The sequence below is a fragment of the Rhinoderma darwinii genome, chromosome 5 (assembly GCF_050947455.1).
Source record: "Rhinoderma darwinii isolate aRhiDar2 chromosome 5, aRhiDar2.hap1, whole genome shotgun sequence".
Lineage (NCBI taxonomy): Eukaryota > Metazoa > Chordata > Amphibia > Anura > Rhinodermatidae > Rhinoderma > Rhinoderma darwinii.
The window spans coordinates 147,536,617-147,556,217 of record NC_134691.1 but is presented as its reverse complement, the minus strand read 5'-3'; the positions used below and the strand labels follow the sequence as shown (position 1 = coordinate 147,556,217).

The window sequence follows — 19,601 nt, the reverse complement described above, 5'->3', positions numbered from 1 at the left end:
AATGGCCTCCTGGTCCGCCACGGAAGCCAATTAGGCCCTGCCCGGAGGTGGGGCCTAATAGGCTTTCTGTCAGTGAATAACTGACAGCTCTAATGCATTGCACTACTTGGGTAGTGCAATGTATTAGAGTAAAGATCAGAAGTGTAGGCCTTCAAGTCCCCTAGTGGGAAAAAAAAAGTTCATAAAAATATTGAATAAAAGTGTAAAAATAAAAGTTTCAAGTTATTCTTAACAAAAAGTGATTTTATTGTAAAAAAGCTGTAAAACATAAAAAAACCTATATACATATGGTATCGCCATAATCATATCGACCCGCTGAATAAAGTAAAATGTCAATTATAGCCCACGGTGAACACTGTAAAAAGAATAAGAAATGTCAGAATTGCTTTTTTTTGGTCACCCGGCTTACGAAAAAATGGAAGAAAAAGGGATAAAAAAAAATCGCATGTACCCCAAAATGGTACCAATGAAAACTACAGATTGTCCCGCAACAAATGAGCCCCTGGTGGAGAAAAAATAAAAAAGTTCTGGCTCTCGGAATATGGCGATTCAAAATAGTTAGATTGTGTGTCAGAGACACACAGGAGCTTCTGTCAGCCGAGCCCTCGGTCCAGTTAACTGACAGATTCAGCTTACAGCGGCGTTATGCAGCTTCTGTGTATAGTGAATACATAGAAGCTGCAGCGCTAAAACTGGACATTTTAATATATTAGAAAAATTGTTACTATTCAAAAACACATACATTACATTAAAAAAAATCATCAAAGATTTTCATAGCCTTTAAATAATATTACTGACATGAATGAAATATGTTACAATAATAACACTCGGCTGAGTCCAGTAAGAGTAACAGTTTTACACTCCTCAACATTGAAATTGCAACACAAGAAGGAAAAGTTTTGGAATTTTGGAAATCTCAGGCTCGATAGACATGTTAATGATATGCAAATGGAAAAAGGGGAAAGATAATATTCCAAACCTCTTGATGTATTGAGTATGTGCACCAGAATCATCAAGATTGGCTGCTGGCAGCTCCCTTTGCAATTGACGACCAATGACGTCCCAGATGTGCTCGATGGGAGACAAGTCCGGAGACGCTGCAGGCCATGGCAGGATGTTTAGGCCACACGGGCTGCTCATAGGAGCACGAGCAACATGCGGCCTGGCATTATACTGTTTAAAAACGTCTTCTGGGACACTATGGAGAAATGGCTGTACCACTGGTTCCACGACCAAATCATTGCAACGCAAAGCTGTCAGTGTACCTGAAATAAAGACTAGAGGGGTCCAACTACTGTACATTATGCCACCCCACACCATAGTCCTGGGAGTAGGACTGGTGTGACGTTCCCTCGTGAAAGCCTGTTCATGGCATTACCCACGTGGTCCCCAGACCAATTTCCAGCTATCATTGTGTCAGACTAAAGCGGGGCTCATTGCTGAAGAGGATAAACCTCCATTCCAGCCCCCATTGCTATGTTGCTGTGCCCCATGATAGCCTTTGAGAGCGGTGGCATGTGGTCAATGGAACACCTGTAGCTGGACATTGGCTCGTAGCTCAATGTCGTGCAAACGCCTTCTGATCATTTGTGTCAACACTGGTTGCCGCCTTAGGCTTGGGATGTGACATCCAATTTCACTTGCAGTACAGAATGGATCACTACACGCCATTCTTCCAATCAGACGATCCGTCTGTGCAGAGGTTTGCCTTCGCGCACCTCTTGCTGTCATTCCCGTTCGTTGTTGTTCACCCAACATCACGTAACGTTGAACAGTGCTGACATCTCGTCCCAGGTGCATAGCGATCTGCCGGAGTGATAAACCAAGGTCTCTCAGTTCAAGGATTCTGTCAGTTTCAGTTTGCGACAAGTTTCGATAACTGGCATGACGACAAACAGGAGGCCTCGCACAATCATCCCACTCCACTTGATCTCATTTTCGAGGTTTCATGTGGCTAAAAAAAACTTTGCTTTCAATCTGGCGTTTTATGTCCCTTCCACATGTCACAGATTAGAGCTTGAAAATGTGATCATTTGCAGATCTTAGCGACATCTGCTACTTCCTCGATTTGCACAACTTTACGGCTTGCCCTTCTTGGTGTTGCAATTTCAATGTTGAGGAGTGTATTAGAACAATTGTTGTTCAATTCTGGACATGACGATTCATCATATTCATTTAATTCCAAATAAGAATTCAATCACTTAAACAGACATGAAGAAACAGCCTGTTACAGGGTATGTCCGCCTCTGCAAGCGTTACTGCTGCAATACATCTAAAATAAAAACTGAAGCAACTTTGTAAATTGATTTAAAAATATTGTACCACTTATAGTATCGTACCGTTTAATAGTTGAAAAAATAGTGTGAAGTGTAAAGGAGGCATAACTGACTTTGGGTTTATGAATTAGGGTATTTTCATGTGTTGCCATACAAACAATGGGCTAAAATGGGGTTAAAGTCTGCCACCTTGGTCTACTTGACTGAGAAAGCGAATGAAAAGAGTTAATAGTTATGTCTTAAATTGTCTTTATATCTGATCTGTTATGTAGGGGAATATTTCTTATTGCACTTGAAAAACTTCGTAATCTCTAGATCTTAATGGTTAAATCTAAAGACCATGGCAAAATAATCTTAATTATAAATTGGACGATTTAGACCACAATAAACCATCATGGGGTATAATTTAAAAGCGAATAATCGTCGACCGTTGACGGACCGTTATCTTCTGAAAAGGAGTTGGCTGTGTTTGAAATTTTCGGCCGATTGATGCCAGTAGTTGAGTGTATATAAGTCACTTAATCGATACACGCGTGACCTGCCGTGAAAGACCAGCCCACGGGGAGGAGTGTGTAGATGTCATGTTCGTTTGCTAACCTCTAGGTGAACATGGAATTTCACCGCATTATTATAACATCACTTCCGGCAATACTTGCCTGGTGTCACCGAAGATGTATAAATACTTTGAACAACTGTCGCGGCCAACATCATCTAAAATGTGTAAGTCTACATCAGTGTTATGATAGTTTACCAGATGAATGTTCGCTCAACCATCAACTAACTTCTATTTAATGTGTATGACCACCTTTAATTTGGGTAAATTATCCTGGAAAAAGGTAGGGAAGGAAATGAAGAATCCTTTGAAGGCTCTTAGGATGACATGTGAAGCTCATGGCATGGTGAATTATTTTATATACTGTTCACTGTTTATATTCCATACACCCTATAGCTTCCTACATTTTACAGTAAGTGCCTATCCTATACATAAGATAATATTTCTAATATTTCCTTATCCTTAAGAGGAACTCCAGTATCAATTATGGTTCAATTAGCTCAGAACTAGTTTTCTAACGTGTGGTTATATTGGCCTGTAGATTTCAATCATTCTATATTTACTATAATGGAAATCGGCAGTAGACTTGTGCTTATACATAGCAGCCAATTTGACTGAGCAGGGCTATAGTGTATAGCATGGCAGAGCTACAGAGTCTGGGAAGGGACATACTTATCAGTTGACCATATCAGAATTAAGACAGGTGGTCGATTTGTAAAGGTACTTTTACACCGGCATATTTTGGCCGGTGCAACGAGCGCCGATCAACGAGACAGATCGTTAATCGGCGCTCGTTTGCTCCTTTCACAAGGTGCCATGTATGGGGACTAGTGATCTTTACTACGATCGCTCGTCCCCATACATTTCTATCATGTCGGCAGCACATCTCTCTGTTTACACAGGGACATTATCTATGAACGAGTATTTGCCCGATTAACTTAACTGTAGCACCCTATGTAGGGTACATTCATACACCGCAGATTTGTTACAGAAAAGTATGCGACTGTACTATTAATCTGAATCAGGACTGCTGAAATCCATGCACACGTTGCAGAATTAACCCCATTGAAATATATGGAACAGAATTTCAGTTTCAGACATTTCTTCAACAAATCTTCAGCATGTGAACGTAAAGTACTATAGACACTTTACCAGTACAAAGCTATAAACCCGCATATAAAGGGGTGGATGAGGAAAATAAATAACAGGTATTAGGGTAGTGACGAAATAATGGATACGATCACAACTGCACACCGTCTTCCTTGTTTTATTTTTGACACTTTTTTGTAAACCTAATATTTGGTTTTGTTTGTTTTCTGATTTATTTTCAACATGATAATAATTAATTTCTGACAGGTAAATGACGCCCTTGTGAACAGCAGAAGGGCTCAGCATTAACTACTGTACTTAAATCCTTGACTAAAAATGTCTGCTGATTGTGTAGTAGAAATGAGCGCGATGATGGGAAATTGGAGGACTCTTCTGGATGAGAGGTTCTGATTAGCGTCGTGCCAGTGATCTGCAATAGATGAGTCATGACACAAGCACCTAAAATATTGTGTGTCCTTGAAGGACTATTTAGTCATCACCTTGTCATGTTTCTCTAAAGTTCAAGTTACTTTGGTTACTTTGTATTATATCCAGGTTTTACCATTTGTATACAGGGATGGTCTGACCATTTGGGCTATATCTGAGGGCATATTGCCAGAGGGGACCATACTCCTTCAGTCAGATGAAGTACTCATTACCTTTTAACATGGTTTTCCTATAGAAGACATTAATGTCAATTTGACATGCCATCAATTTATAATCAGTGGGGGTCTGACCGCTGGGAGCCCACCAATCCTGAGAACAGGAGTGCCCGTGCCAAGCAGGGTAGTGGCCATATGTCACTGTTTATTATAGTCCACAGGACATATGGAAATAGCCGAACACACTAACTCAATCGGGATTAATGAGAGCTGCAGTGGTCGGAGCTGTGCTGATCATACTTTTATGGCATATGTAATTAATGTGTCATAGAGTTCTTTAACAGAGAAAGCCCAGTAAGTTTAAAGCGCTAAAAAAAATTCAAGAGAGAACTTCTGCTCAAGTGCAATATACTAATCCATTTTAAAGAGGCTCTGTCACCAGATTTTGCAACCCCTATCTGCTATTGCAGCAGATCGGCGCTGCAATGTAGATTACAGTAACGTTTTTATTTTTAAAAAAACGAGCATTTTTGGCCAAGTTATGACCATTTTTGTATTTATGCAAATGAGGCTTTCTAAAGTCCAACTGGGCGTGTTTAAAGTAAAAGTCCAACTGGGCGTGTATTATGTGTTACATCGGGGCGTTTTTACTTCTTTTACTAGCTGGGCGTTCTGATGAGAAGTATCATCCACTTCTCTTCAGAACGCCCAGCTTCTGGCAGTGCAGACACAGCCGTGTTCTCGAGAGATCACGCTGTGACGTCACTCACTTCCTGCCCCAGGTCCTGCATCGTGTCGGACGAGCGAGGACACATCGGCACCAGAGGATACAGTTGATTCTGCAGCAGCATCGGCGTTTGCAGGTAAGTCGATGTAGCTACTTACCTGCAAATGCTGCTGCAGAATCAACTGTAGCCTCTGGTGCCGATGTGTCCTCGCTCGTCCGACACGATGCAGGACCTGGGGCAGGAAGTGAGTGACGTCACAGCGTGATCTCTCGAGAACACGCTGTGTGTCTGCACTGCCAGAAGCTGGGTGATAACGAACAGAAGTGGATGATACTGATTCGTCAGCATCATACACTCCCATTCCTAACGCCCAGCTAGTAAAAGTAGTAAAAACGCCCCGATGTACGCACATAATACACGCCCAGTTGTACTTTTACTGTAAACACGCCCAGTTGTACTTTTGCAAGCCTCATTTGCATAAATACAAAAATGGTCATAATTTGGCCAAAAATGCTCGTTTTTTTCAAAATAAAAACGTTACTGTAATCTACATTGCAGCGCCTATCTGCTGCAATAGCAGATAGGGGTTGCAAAATCTGGTGACAGAGCCTCTTTAAGTGTATCATGACAATGGTGGTAGGTATAAGTCTTAAGACATAAACCAGTCTGCTCGTATTTGTATATATTTATGTAGACGTTGCGTAAATTTTAGGTGCATTGGAGCAGTGGAAAAAATGGTTGCAGTAGTGCACATTGCTTCAAAGTTTATGAATGGGTGCTATGTAAGGGCCTGTTCACATCACCGTTCACTTTCCGTTCCGGGGTTCCGTCTGAGTTTTCCGTCTGGTGAACCCCGCAACGGAAAGTGAAAGCACAGCTTCCGTTTCAGTCACCATTGATCTCAATGGTGACGGAAACATCGCTAATGGTTTCCGTTCGTCAACATTCCGGCAGGTTTCCGGTTTTCCGACGGGATCAATAGCGGAGTCGACTGGACCACCTACAGTCATCTGTTCACCATTGCAAAATGAGGTTGTCCATGCTAGATAATCCCTTGAAGGGGCTGTTACTTTTCACATGGCGTATATTAATGCTGGAAAACTTTATCTGTCAGAATTCTGTCACAAATAGTGTAAAAAATGGATCTCATGGTGTGCGCCACTTTTCACGCCTACTTCGCCAGGTATGAAAACTGTCCAGAAAAGGGGCACATCTAAGCCAAATAAAAGAAGGACGTGCACCGTTTATTGATGAGAGTTATTGGTGTACATGTACGCCAGCCATCAGGAGGCATAAAGAAGAGAAATGTGTCTAACATACCAGATATATTACCTCCTTCACCCTCTTGTTAAGTTTGGTGCAAGTAATAGTATTATATTATACTCCCTACTCCACTATTGATAAATCTCCCCCTGCGTGTTTTTTCTCACATTCTCATCCTCTAATACTATCAGTGGGACACAACGCATTAATAGGAAACTTCTGGGAGGATGAGCAGTTGCTGCCCAGAAAATCGTACATTTTTCTTCGGACTGAACACATGGTAGATGAAGGAGAAGGTTTTGGCTGCTTGTTCACAGTCTTATCTTTTTGCTAAGACATCGAATATTTAAGTTGCATAAATACATTTCCATCATTGTGTCCTAGTCTCGTGTACTCCCTTCATCTGTCAACACTTCATCCTCCTTCTTTGTTGGGTTATGAATGATGACACATGGGAGGTGCAGATCTCTTGAGGAATTTCGTTTTTGGTCTTCCAATTTGAGTCCCATTGGCACAGATTTGCCTTAATTTTCATGTTTATTGTTCCAGAGAAAAATCACATTTTCTTTCTGTTATTATAAAAAATAAAATTTCATTATTATTTATTACTGATTAGAAGGAGATGTTACATGAGAATTTACTTGCTTGCATATCTTGATTTTTTTTCAGCTGAAGAAGTAGAAAGACTGGCTGCAATGCGCTCTGAGTCCCTAGTGCCTGGCACCCACACTCCACCCATCAGACGAAGAAGTAAATTTGCCACTTTAGGAAGACTTTTCAAGCCTTGGAAATGGAGAAAGAAAAAAAGTGAGAAGTTCAAGCAAACATCTGCAGGTAAGTGCTTTTTCACAGTTCTTATTCCTCCTGGAAATGTATGATTAAATTGACAACTGGGTGTTACCATTCCTATTGTCGATCATTTGTGTCCCTGCACACTCTGACACTGTCCAATTAGTGACGACAATGTCAGATTGTGTAGAAACATACCCTATTGACAATGGAAATGGTTGTAAATTTGTTTCAAGGAGGAAATTATTTCAAGGAGTAATAACAGAGGAACAGCACAATGCAGAGTTCTCCGAAAAGAACTCTAAAGGGGTTTTTCTATATCAGATATATTTTTAGTTTTTATTACAATTTTTTTTAAAAAAAATGTGGGCAAAAGAAAACAAAAAGAAAATACAATTTGATGTGTAAGGACATAGCTCCACAAGCAACCCACAGTAATGATTATATAAACAGTATACAGCTTAGAATTATCACTTTAAAAGTATATAAGAGCATTACAATCATCAATATCTTTATGTCGTTTATCCTGAAACCAATCGCGTAAAGATCAGATCTCTTATATCATGAGCAGGTGCCAATCCCGAATCATATAGTCATTTGGCCCAGAGTGCCTCAAATCAATGGGTCGTTCCCCTTCTAATATGCTCCACTTTTCCAAAGTCTATCATTCAATTTACTTTGTTTATAAACTGTGCAACTCTCCACAATAGCAATAACTTTTCGTGCAAGATATAGAAGGTTAAGTATCATAAGTTTAAGGTAATTGCTTACAGGCAGATCTTCAATCTTCAACATAGCCTTATACACTCAAAAGTGGAGTAATAGGTAAAAAGCCATATAGACCCTATTAAGTCTAAAACGTCCCGAGCATACCATGTGGAGTAAGTCTGCCTGCTCATTTTCACATATAGGACAAATAGAATCACCCATAAGGCTAATTCTGCATAAGAGGGGTACGGTAGACCCAATGTTCAATATTAGTATTAAATAAAGATCAGAGAGGCGTACAGTTAGTAGACAAAGTTTAAACCTGCTTGTTCCTATTGATGAAAGGTCTCCAAACTCTAAAATTCTGGCAACCAGGGATTGTTCTAAAGTGTCGTAAAGGGTGTAAATCCCTTAATATCCTGCAGCTTTCTCACTCTCCGCCATAATTTATGCATGAGATAAACCATAGGAAAATGATTGGAAGTAAGGCTACGTTCACATCTGCATCGGAGCTCCGTTCTGGCGGAGCTTTCCGTCAGAATGGAGCCCTGACTGACACAAATGGAAACCATAGGTTTCAGTTTCCATCACGATTCTACGCTATTGATTCCGTCAAAACGACTGAACCCTTGTACAACAGAGACAACGGAAACCATTGGCACCGGATCCGTCACCATTGAAATCAATGGTGATGGAAACGGAAATCTATGGTTTCCATTTGTGTCAGTCAGGGCTCTACTCTGACGGAAAGCTCAGAGGAACGTCGGAACTGAGCCCTGTCGCAGATGTGAACATAGCCTAGCACAGAAGGCATGTCTCTCCAAAGACTCCAAGAGCTTAGTACTTATCAGAAAATAGGACAAAATATGGCGGACGGAACCAGCCCCTGAAGTTCCGCTCACTGCCCAACTCTTAAGATGCTGCAATTTGACACCCAACTTTAATAGTCTTAAAGTGAATTTGCCATCAAAAAATGATACATTGTTTGAATCCAGTTTTTATGTTAAACATATTTTCTAAGAATTTTCTGTGATTGTTCATTTTTATTTTCTATGTCATTATCTATATTAAAAACAAATCCTGAAATCTTGCAGTTTTCACTCTGGCCACTGAGCCTCACAATAGGCTGACACTTCCTGTTCTGTAGAGATCACTTCTAGGGTGGATTCACACACAGAGTTTTGCTGCGTTTTTTCACAGCGTATTTTTTTTAGGTCAAAACTGCTGCGGCCAGACGTTATTTTAAAGTCTATAGTGAAATATTGGAAAGTCTTTGGATTCAGTGCCATTTTTTTCAAAACGCAGACTGCTCTATTTCTGGTGTTTTTCCCATGAGCTTCTCTATATGAATTGAAAAACACCATAACATTTTCTTAAATGACACTAAATAAAACACATCACCATAAATGCATGTCAAAATTCCATAAAAATGCAGGGTAACACAGGATCCACCATTGACAATAGGTGATGGACACATCTACTTCTTGCACAATGTCCTCTGCACAGGTCACAGAGCATGCCCAGAGCACTCTCCCTTCAATGGGTCATCAATTCAATGGGTCATCTCCAGACTACTGGTTCCTATGTGCCATGTGGCTGCTGTAAAGCATATCTCTAAATGTTGTTAAAAGGACAGAGTAGCAGCTTAGGCAAACGTCTGCCCCCATAAGCATGTACAGAACATAGAATAAAAAAAAAATCTACAATCAGAAAATAGAAACAGAATAGAACTAAAGAAAATGTTTCACTATCTGGTTTTAATTAGCAAAAAAAATATAGGTAATACATTCCATTTAACATATGGCCAACTAAATATACTCAACCAGCCCATGTTGTTAGTATAACTATACCCATGGACTTGTAATGAATTCCATCGGGTTTCCGTTGTTTTGCCATCTCATAATATCGCCGCATGCTATGCTGGAACGATGGAATCTGTGACGGAGGCCCCTAACTGAGTTTCTGACGCAGATGTAGACAGGGCCTAACATATATGGTTAGAATGTAAAGTTGTCTGATGAGATTGAAAGATATCAGATTTGTTTTGAAGACATGAGCAAAATTTAATCTTGAAATATTTGACTTTTAATGACGTAAAAAGATCTATTTTTCAAATATTATTTTATGAAATTTTAATGGAGTTGTCTGCAGGATGACCAGAAATGGTCATGCTGATGGCGGTTGAGTGCATATACATATATATATAGCGACCGCTTAGTATCTAAATTTGTCAGTTGCACAGGGCAGTGTAAAATGCACTATAAAGGGAGCGGAAGCGTTGTAAAGCCAGAATGGCAGCAGGTCACACCTCCCGATTTGCCAGTTTCCCTTGTTTTAAGGATTCCTGCCTAGTGATCTATCTTAGAAATGACGGATAAGACGAAACATTATGGTCTATATTGTATAGGCTTTCTTGTTAATATAATGTGCAGAGATTGAAATAAAGAGTGCATCAGTCAAGATAACAATTCATAGCACTATGTGTGTCAGGAAAACCTATTTACAATGAAAGAAATCATATTCATTATATTTCTCTGTCAAAGTAACATAGAAAATATCATTACATAGTTACATAGTTACATAGTTACATAGTTAGTACGGCTGAAAAAAGACACATGTCCATCAAGTCCAACCAAGGGAAGGGAAAAGGGAAGGAAAAATTTCTACACATAGGAGCTAATATTTTTTTGTTCTAGGAAATTATCTAACCCTTTTTTAAAGCCATCTACTGTCCCTGCTGTGACCAGCTCCTGCGGTAGGCTATTCCATAGATTCACAGTTCTTACTGTAAAGAAGCCTTGTCGCCTCTGCAGCTTGAACCTTTTTTTCTCCAGACGGAGGGAGTGCCCCCTTGTTTTTTGAGGGGGTTTTACAAGGAACAGGATATCACCATATTTTTTGTATGTGCCATTAATATATTTATATAAGTTAATCATGTCCCCCCTTAGTCGTCTTTTTTCAAGGCTAAATAGGTTTAATTCTTTCAATCTTTCCTCATAACTTAAATTCTCCATGCCCCTTATTAGCTTCGTTGCTCTTCTTTGTATTTTTTCCAACTCCAGGGCATCCTTTCTATGAACTGGAGCCCAGAACTGAACTGCATATTCTAGATGGGGCCTCACTAATGCTTTGTAAAGTGGCAATATTACATCTCTGTCCCGCGAGTCCATGCCTCTTTTAATACACGACAATATCTTGCTGGCCTTTGAAGCAGCTGATTGACACTGCATGCTGTTATTGAGTTTATGATTTACAAGAACACCCAGATCCTTCTCAACAAGTGAATCCGCCAGTGTAGCTCCCCCTAGGACATATGATGCATGCAGGTTGTTGGTACCCAGATGCATAACTTTACATTTATCTACATTAAACTTCATTTGCCAAGTGGACGCCCAAACACTTAGTTTGTTTAAATCTGCCTGCAATTCACAAACATCTTCCATAGTCTGAACTATATTACATAGCTTGGTGTCATCTGCAAAAATAGAAATAGTGCTATTAATCCCATCCTCTATATCATTAATAAATAAGTTGAATAATAGTGGTCCCAGCACTGAACCCTGGGGTACACCACTTATAACCGGTGACCATTCAGAGAAGGAATCATTGACCACAACTCTCTGGATACGGTCCTTGAGCCAATTCTCAATCCAATTACAAACTATATTTTCTAAACCTATAGTCCGTAATTTACCCATTAGGCGTCTATGGGGGACAGTGTCAAATGCCTTTGCAAAGTCCAAAAACACTAAATCCACAGCGGCCCCTCTGTCTAGACTTCTGCTTACCTCTTCATAAAAACAGATTAGGTTAGTTTGACAACTTCTGTCCTTAGTAAAACCATGCTGGCTGTCACTTATAATGCTATTTATTGTCACATAATCCTGTATATAGTCCCTCAATAGCCCCTCAAACATTTTCCCCACGATGGATGTTAAGCTTACTGGTCTATAATTACCCGGGGAAGACCTAGAGCCCTTTTTGAAAATAGGCACCACATTTGCCCTGCGCCAGTCCCTTGGCACTATACCAGTCACTAGAGATTCTCTGAATATTATGAAAAGGGGGACAGAAATAACTGAACTAAGCTCTTTAAGAATTCTAGGGTGTAACCCATCTGGTCCCGGAGCCTTGTGCACATTTATTTTATTTAATTTAGCTTGGACCATCTCTACATTCATCCAATTCAGTATATCAGCCGATATATTAACAGCACTGGCACCGGCTACATCAGCTGCTCTTTCTTCAGTTGTATATACAGAGCTAAAGAACCCATTTAGTAACTCTGCCTTCTCTTGATCCCCTGTGATCAACTCCCCATTACCATTATCTAGGGGTCCTACATGTTCAGACCTTGGCTTTTTTGCATTTATATGCTTGAAGAATTTTTTAGGATTTGTTTTACTATCCTTGGCCACCTGCCTTTCATTTTGTATTTTTGCTAATTTTATTACATTTTTACAGATTTTATTAAGCTCTTTATATTTTACAAAGGCTACAGCTGTACCCTCAGATTTGTATTTTTTAAATGCCCTTTTTTTGTCATGTATTGCCCCTTTCACAGAAGGTGTAAGCCATGTGGGGTTTAATTTGAGTCGTTTATACTTATTACCTGTAGGAATAAATTTTGCACTATAATAACTCAAAGTAGATTTGAAAATCTCCCATTTATCATTTGTTCCATTATTTGACATTAGTTCTTCCCAGTCCATATCCTGAATTGCAGCCCTCATCCTGGGGAAATTGGCTTTCTTAAAATTAAATGTTTTTGCCCTCCCAGCCTGCGTTTGTTTTTTACAGTATAGGTAAAATGTAACTATATTGTGATCACTGTTACCGAGGTTTTCACGAACATTGACATTCCCAACAAGATCTGCATTATTAGAAATGACCAGATCCAACAGAGCTTCACCTCTAGTCGGGTCTTCCACAAACTGGCCCATAAAATTTTCCTGCAACAGGTTGAGGAAATGTCTCCCCTTTGCAGTTGAAGCCGAACCATGACACCAATTAATATCCCGGAAATTAAAATCTCCCATTATCACTACAGTACCCGCCTGTGCAGCCCGCTCCATCTGTTTATATATCTGACCTTCCATCTCCTCAGTTATATTGGGGGGTCTATAGATTACACCAAAAGTAATTTTTTCAGTGTTTACCTCCCTTTCTAGTTCCACCCACAAGGTTTCAACCTCCTCACAGTCTTCACCCACTATTGTCTCTTTCACACTCGCCTTCATATCACTTCTCACATACAGACATACACCACCACCTTTCCTATTTGTCCTGTCTTTACGAAAAAGTGTAAAACCCTGTAGATTTACAGCCCAGTCATGTGAAGAGTCCAGCCATGTTTCAGCAACACCAACTATATCTATATTTTCTTCCAGTATCAAGGCCTCCAGCTCCCCCATTTTACTTGCTAGACTTCTGGCATTTGTGAACATACACTTTAACTTGCCTGTCAGTTTTTCACTTTTATTATCAGAAATGTGATTTGACATTAATCGGTCCTTTTTATTTACACTGATGTTTTGTAACGAAAGGATCTCCTTATCCTGTTGTCTAGTCCTCTCCCCACATTCTGTTTCTCCCCCCACCAATATAGTCTGACCCCTCTCTAACCTGGCTACCCCTTTTTTTTCTACATTGACCTCCCTCCTCAGCCCTAGTTTAAATACTCCGCCACCCCAGCTAGAATTCTCTCCCCCAGCACAGCGGACCCCCTTCCATTTAGGTGCAAATCATCTGCAGAATACAGTTTGTACCCCAATGAAAAGTCAGCCCAGTGCTCTAGGAACCCAAATCCTTCTCCTCTACACCAAGACTTCAGCCATGCATTTAACTCCCTAAGCTCCCGCTGTCTTTCCTGTGATGCGCATGGCACAGGCAGTATTCCTGAGAATACAACCTTGGAGGTCCTTCCCTTCAGCTTGTAGCCTAGTTCTTTAAAATTATTCTTAAGGCTCCTCCACCTACCATTTATTCTGTCGTTGGTACCGACATGGACCACGACAGCTGGATCATCACCAGCCCCTCCCAGCAATTTGTCCACCCGTTCCACCACATGCCGAACCCTGGCACCAGGGAGACAGCAAACCATTCGGTTGAGGTGGTCTTGGCGACAAATAATTCTATCCGTCTTCCTGATTATAGAATCCCCTACGTCTATCAATTGTCTTGGCTTACCTGCATTACCATCCCGCCGACTACTAGCTGGGCTGTTCTCCCGGCTGTTAGGGAGATCAGTATCCACTAGGTCCGCCATTTCTGAGACTGACACCCTCGCATCATCACCCAACTTGGCAATTTTGCCTGGAATGTCAGAAACCGGATCGGCCTTCCTTGTCTTTGACCCCTTTCTACTGCCCCTAACTACATTAACCCAGCTACTTACCTGATCCTGCTCACCCATGTCTTCACCCTCCAGTTGTAACCCACTAACTGCATGCTCTGTGAGCAGCAAGCTCCGTTCAAAATTGTCTATCCTCCTCAGTGTTGCATTCTGCTCCTCCAGATCTCTAATACGAGCTTCCAGGTGAACAATATGCTCACATCTGCCACAGAGATATTCACCCTGGAACTCCGGCTCCAGTCGTGCATACATATGGCAAACTGTGCACTGAAGAAAACCTCCAATCTTGCTGTCCATTATCCCAGTTACAAAAAAACAGCGAACAGGTGTTAACCAAAAAGATAAAGAAGTAGAAGAGCACTTACTTGGGCTTTAACTCCTCTTTTGAACTCCGGTTTTTGGAACTCCACTTAATATACAAACCACTTGCAATTCAAGCCACAGAGCAGGCTCTACAGAGTAGTGAGGCCTGATTTATACCACCTGGTAGCAGCTAAGCCCTCCCCCTTACTCAGCTACTCAGGAAACTGCAAAGGAAAAAAAAGGTTACAAATTATGTCACTTTTGCAAACTTTGTAGCAAGCAAGCAATCAATACATATATCACATACAATGGCCCCCCACTTTGTCACACACAACACAGTAAATCAATCCGGTTTTTGGAACTCCACTTAATATACAAACCACTTGCAATTCAAGCCACAGAGCAGGCTCTACAGAGTAGTGAGGCCTGATTTATACCACCTGGTAGCAGCTAAGCCCTCCCCCTTACTCAGCTACTCAGGAAACTGCAAAGGAAAAAAAAGGTTACAAATTATGTCACTTTTGCAAACTCATTGGTTCCATGAAGCACAATAGGAGACTGACTGTTATACCTTTAGCAGTAAACTCCGTGGAATACAATGTGTGTGATCAGCCTGAGAAAACTGAGAATATTTTATACGAATAGTTTGTGATTAGTAATTTGGCGAGTTTAACCGATTTGCTTACCCAACTGGCACATTGCGTTGCCCGGATAAGTCAGTACTAAGCACCATCCTAAAAAATATTTTTGGGAATAAGCAAAATCCATAATGAATTAGTCATGATGTTCTTTGATACCGAACAGATCACTGATATACCAGGTAGCTCAAAATTTTTTCTGTTTTTGTTTGTTTTTTGTTTTTTTGCTGCTACTGCCTAATGCCTATTTTTTTTTTTTTTTTTCGTTTTTCTCATATTTTCTTAAAATAACATGAACTTCTAATTTCAAGGACATGGCTAGCACATCTGATTCTAAAAGTTTTCTTCATTTTGCTTTTTCTCTTGCAGCAAAAACTAAAATGGTTGTCCTTTTTGGAGAATTCCATTATAGACTGTGGGTCCCCATGAGGAAAGCTGATCATGGTGGGTGGGAAGCCCACCTGTATTAGCTCTGTGAGCCTTAATAGGCAACCCCCTTAAAGGAACACTAAACCTCAAGTATGAGACTTTTAGAAGTGCAGCTTATAAAAACAGTTGCTAAATGTTTCCTTAGGTTCTGAGATAAGGGATTTATCATGGAGGCAGATTTTTTTCTAGACTTCCTGAACATTACGGTCATTCTCTCCCTAGCCTGAAATTGCCGCTTACAGGGAAAAATACATTACATTCAACTTCACAACAAATAGATCAGAAGTTGTTTAGCACACATTCAATTTATAGAATATCTAGCATTTAAGTTAAAGGAAACCTGTCACTAGGTCATATAAGTTGAACTGGTTTACTGACCTGAATAGTGTTCTCTCCCTGATTCCAGCGCTGTTGTTTTTATCCTAGACTACCCTTTCCAGAGATTGTTATCTACCTCTATGCTAATTTGCTGTAGTTAACCAACAGGGCGGGAACTACCCTCAAGCTGCCTCGCACTGATTGGTCAGCATCAGAGGCAGGGAAGCTAGCTCCACCCCGTTGGCTAACACCAGCAAATTAGCATATGGGGAGCCAACACAACAGTGGGCCATATCTCTTTAACAGGCGGATCCAGAAAAAAAAGAAAAGCAGCGCTGGAATCAGGCAGGCAGAGCTATTCAGGTCAGTTAACCAGTTCAACTTATATGACCTAGTGACGGGTTCTGTTCAAATGGATTGAAAGACATGCCCTTTTGGACTGGAGCCTTCTATCAGTTGGGCTCCCAGCATCCGTGCAAACAGCTGACTTTGCCAGGGGGAACTGTGGCCAGCCAGGCGATGCCCTGAGAGCGGCCACTGCACGGCAAATGTAGTAGCATTCAAATGAATGAATTCATCTAAAATACAGTTAGAGCTGCTCTTACAGATCTGCTTAGCCTTTTGCATTATGCTTTTGTCGCTGAAGCTCCTCCAGGTTTCTTCCTGTTTTCTGCAGATGATGTTAGACTGTTACCAACCGGTCATATCTGCCCCTTCATGTAGTTGGTTGGATTTTGTACTTGTGACAAGAAGGCTCCTGCGCAGGGCACAGTCTGCAGCCTCCCCTGTGTATTTTTCCAGCTGAAAGTTGTATCGGTGTCTCTCCATCATCTTGCTCACAATTTAAAATGATCTGCATAACTATAACCTCTGATAGATGTGATCTGGCTGTACCTCCCTATGTAATGCCTGGGCAAGGCATCATGGGAAGTTTAGCTAATAGCGCTACTGCTTGCAGACGTTGATTTCAGGAGAAATGCCTGGCTGGCTGTGGCTTTCCCCAGCAAAATCAGCTGATCAGCCCCTTTCTGAAAGAAGATGTCTCTGATGAGACTACCCCTTTAAGAAGTTGAGGAGTTTTTTGTTTTTTTATCCTTGCAGAGTTACTGTGTTGTTAGATAGGGAAAGAGAATGATCATTGACCACTAGGTCTGTAGTGCGATGATCTCACAAAAACTATAAACTTCAATGCTCAGATTCTTATATAAGGAAACCCAGGTGCAGGGTGATTTTAAATGTTCCTCCCCCCATCCTCTTTTTTCATAATTCTCCACATTAATTTGAAAGCATGTCACTTTATGGCACCTATTGAACACCCAGGGGTACCTGATGGGATGTATACTTTAAATTTGCTGGCAGTGGTGTCTCGCCGGTCCTGTCTCTCTTCATTTCTTGCTTCTGTATATGCTTTTTAATTGTATTATGTGATGTTCATCAATACTCTTGTCTGCAACTCCAAGTTTTAAAAACCCTAGCTGCATAAATCAGCACTTTTTCGGTACTCTGGTCATAGAATTTTACCAAGTTCTATGACCATTCATGTGACTAACAGGCTGCAATGTGTTATACATATGATGTACTCTACTCCTCATTGTGCCCTAAGTACCTTTTTTTTCTTCTTTTTCTGTTCGTTCTCTGCTTATGTTCAATAAAATTTAAGAGAAAAAAATAATTTCTGCCAGTTGAGTCCTGATATTTCCACTTCTTATTGATAGTTGGTTGTATTTATTTATTAGGTTTATATTTGATTTCGACGATGTTAAAATTGAGTGTTGGAGTAGTTTATTTTGTGTTATTATTAACTTTATTATACTATTGCTATTTTTGTGTTATTGACTTATTATAATATTGATAATTATGTGTTGTTATTATTGGCTTCATTATACTGTTACTTATTTTCCGCTATTGTTGGCTTCATTATATTTTCGCTTGTTATGTGTTATTGTTGAATACTTTGCACTTTTGTCTATTTTGAGTCAGTATTGACTGCATTGACTTGTTTCTTCTTTTGAGTTTGTATCATTGTTATTTTTAGAAGTTTCTTTTTGGTAGAATTGATTTGCATACTTGTAGCAGAACATTCTTGCCTTTTCCCCAGTTCTACTGGCAACAAAATCAACATCTGCTAACAAAAAAAATATTTTAAAATCGTACATTTTTAACTGCGTATTTCAGGGACTGCAAATGAAAGCTGTTATTATGCATAATTAAATAGTTCACATACTTTAGGTTGTTCTCATTATGTCTTGGAACTGAAATTATAATGCATAAAATATGTTTTTTGGGTTTTGTTTTTTACTGTGTCTTTGATTTGTTTTTGCCGTACCTGGTGGCTTGGGTTCTATTTTACAAAAATGACCCAGCCGTGTGGAATACTCATAGAAATGTTGCAGGGTGTATGAGAAATTTGTCGCACATTAGGCCCCCTCTGACTGATTCTTTCTGCCATACATTTCCAACACTATTTTTAATGAAAATATTTAGGCTACTTTCACACAACTGAAAAAAAACGGCCATTAAAAACTGGTGAACTGTCAGTTTTTCATGGCCATTTTGCATCAGTGTGTCTCTAAATTTTCATCCATTTCCAGTCCGTCTGTCCGTTTTTAATGGCTGTTTGTCATCCGTTTGCCATCCATTTTTCATGGCCATTAAAAAAACTGCTGGATTTAATTTGTTGGTTTTATTGTCCAAACCCCCTGAAAACACCCCAGTTCCCATGTAGATAGTGCTGCAATGACCTTGTAGATAGTTCCACAGTGCCCACTGCAGATAGTGCCACAGTGCCCACATATAAAGTGACGTAGTGCCCACTAGGGTTGCACGATGCATCGAAACTTCGATACTGTTTCGATACCGTGCACCCTCATACGGTTCAATACGGTTCATGAATTTCGATACTTTAGCTTTGTAACACATGAATTTATGAGAGCTGTGTAATACAGTCATTGCCTCGCTCCTGAGTCCTGACAAGTGCGCGCGCGATCTGCTTGATGTGATGCGACTAATGAGTGCCGGCAATGAAGACAGAACATGGCGGGCGCACTGCAAAACACCCCCATGTTCTGTCTTCAGTGCCTGCGCCGACGCTCATTAGTGCAGCACCTCAGGCTGACCGCGCGCGCGCACTTATTGTCAGGAGCAGGGCAATGATTGTATTACACAGCCGCAGCCCCACTTTAACGGCGGAGATCAGATAAATCTCTCATCATGCTGCAATCAAAGCTGACCGCATTCAAGGGGTAAATGAGAAGGGGGATGCCCTTTGGATAGCATCACAGGGAATCCCTGTGACGTGATCGAGGGACATACCATATATGGGCAGACAGCCCAGGGTCCATTGAAAAACCACAGGGCTGTCTGGTCATATTTCCTATTATGGCATACTGAGGTATGTCCTAACAACTCCCTATGTACTATCAGTACACAGGCTGATGTACTGACATATAGATATATACTAGTACATTAACCCCTTAAGGACGCAGCCTAGTTTGGGCCTTAAGGCTCAGAGCCCATTTTTCAAATCTGACATATTTCACTTTATGTGGTA

At 40.5% G+C, this 19,601-nt stretch overlaps 1 protein-coding gene across 8 annotated transcripts in view; it reads left to right on the top strand.

Annotated features, from left to right (window-relative positions):
• PHACTR1 (phosphatase and actin regulator 1) overlaps positions 1–19,601 on the top strand; it is a 376,244-nt gene that overhangs the window by 240,601 nt on the left and 116,042 nt on the right. For all 8 annotated transcript variants that reach the window (XM_075826626.1, XM_075826623.1, XM_075826629.1 and 5 more), the window contains one exon: positions 7,181–7,345. In XM_075826626.1, coding sequence (XP_075682741.1) covers positions 7,181–7,345 — 165 coding nt within the window. The remainder of the gene's footprint in view (positions 1–7,180; positions 7,346–19,601) is intronic.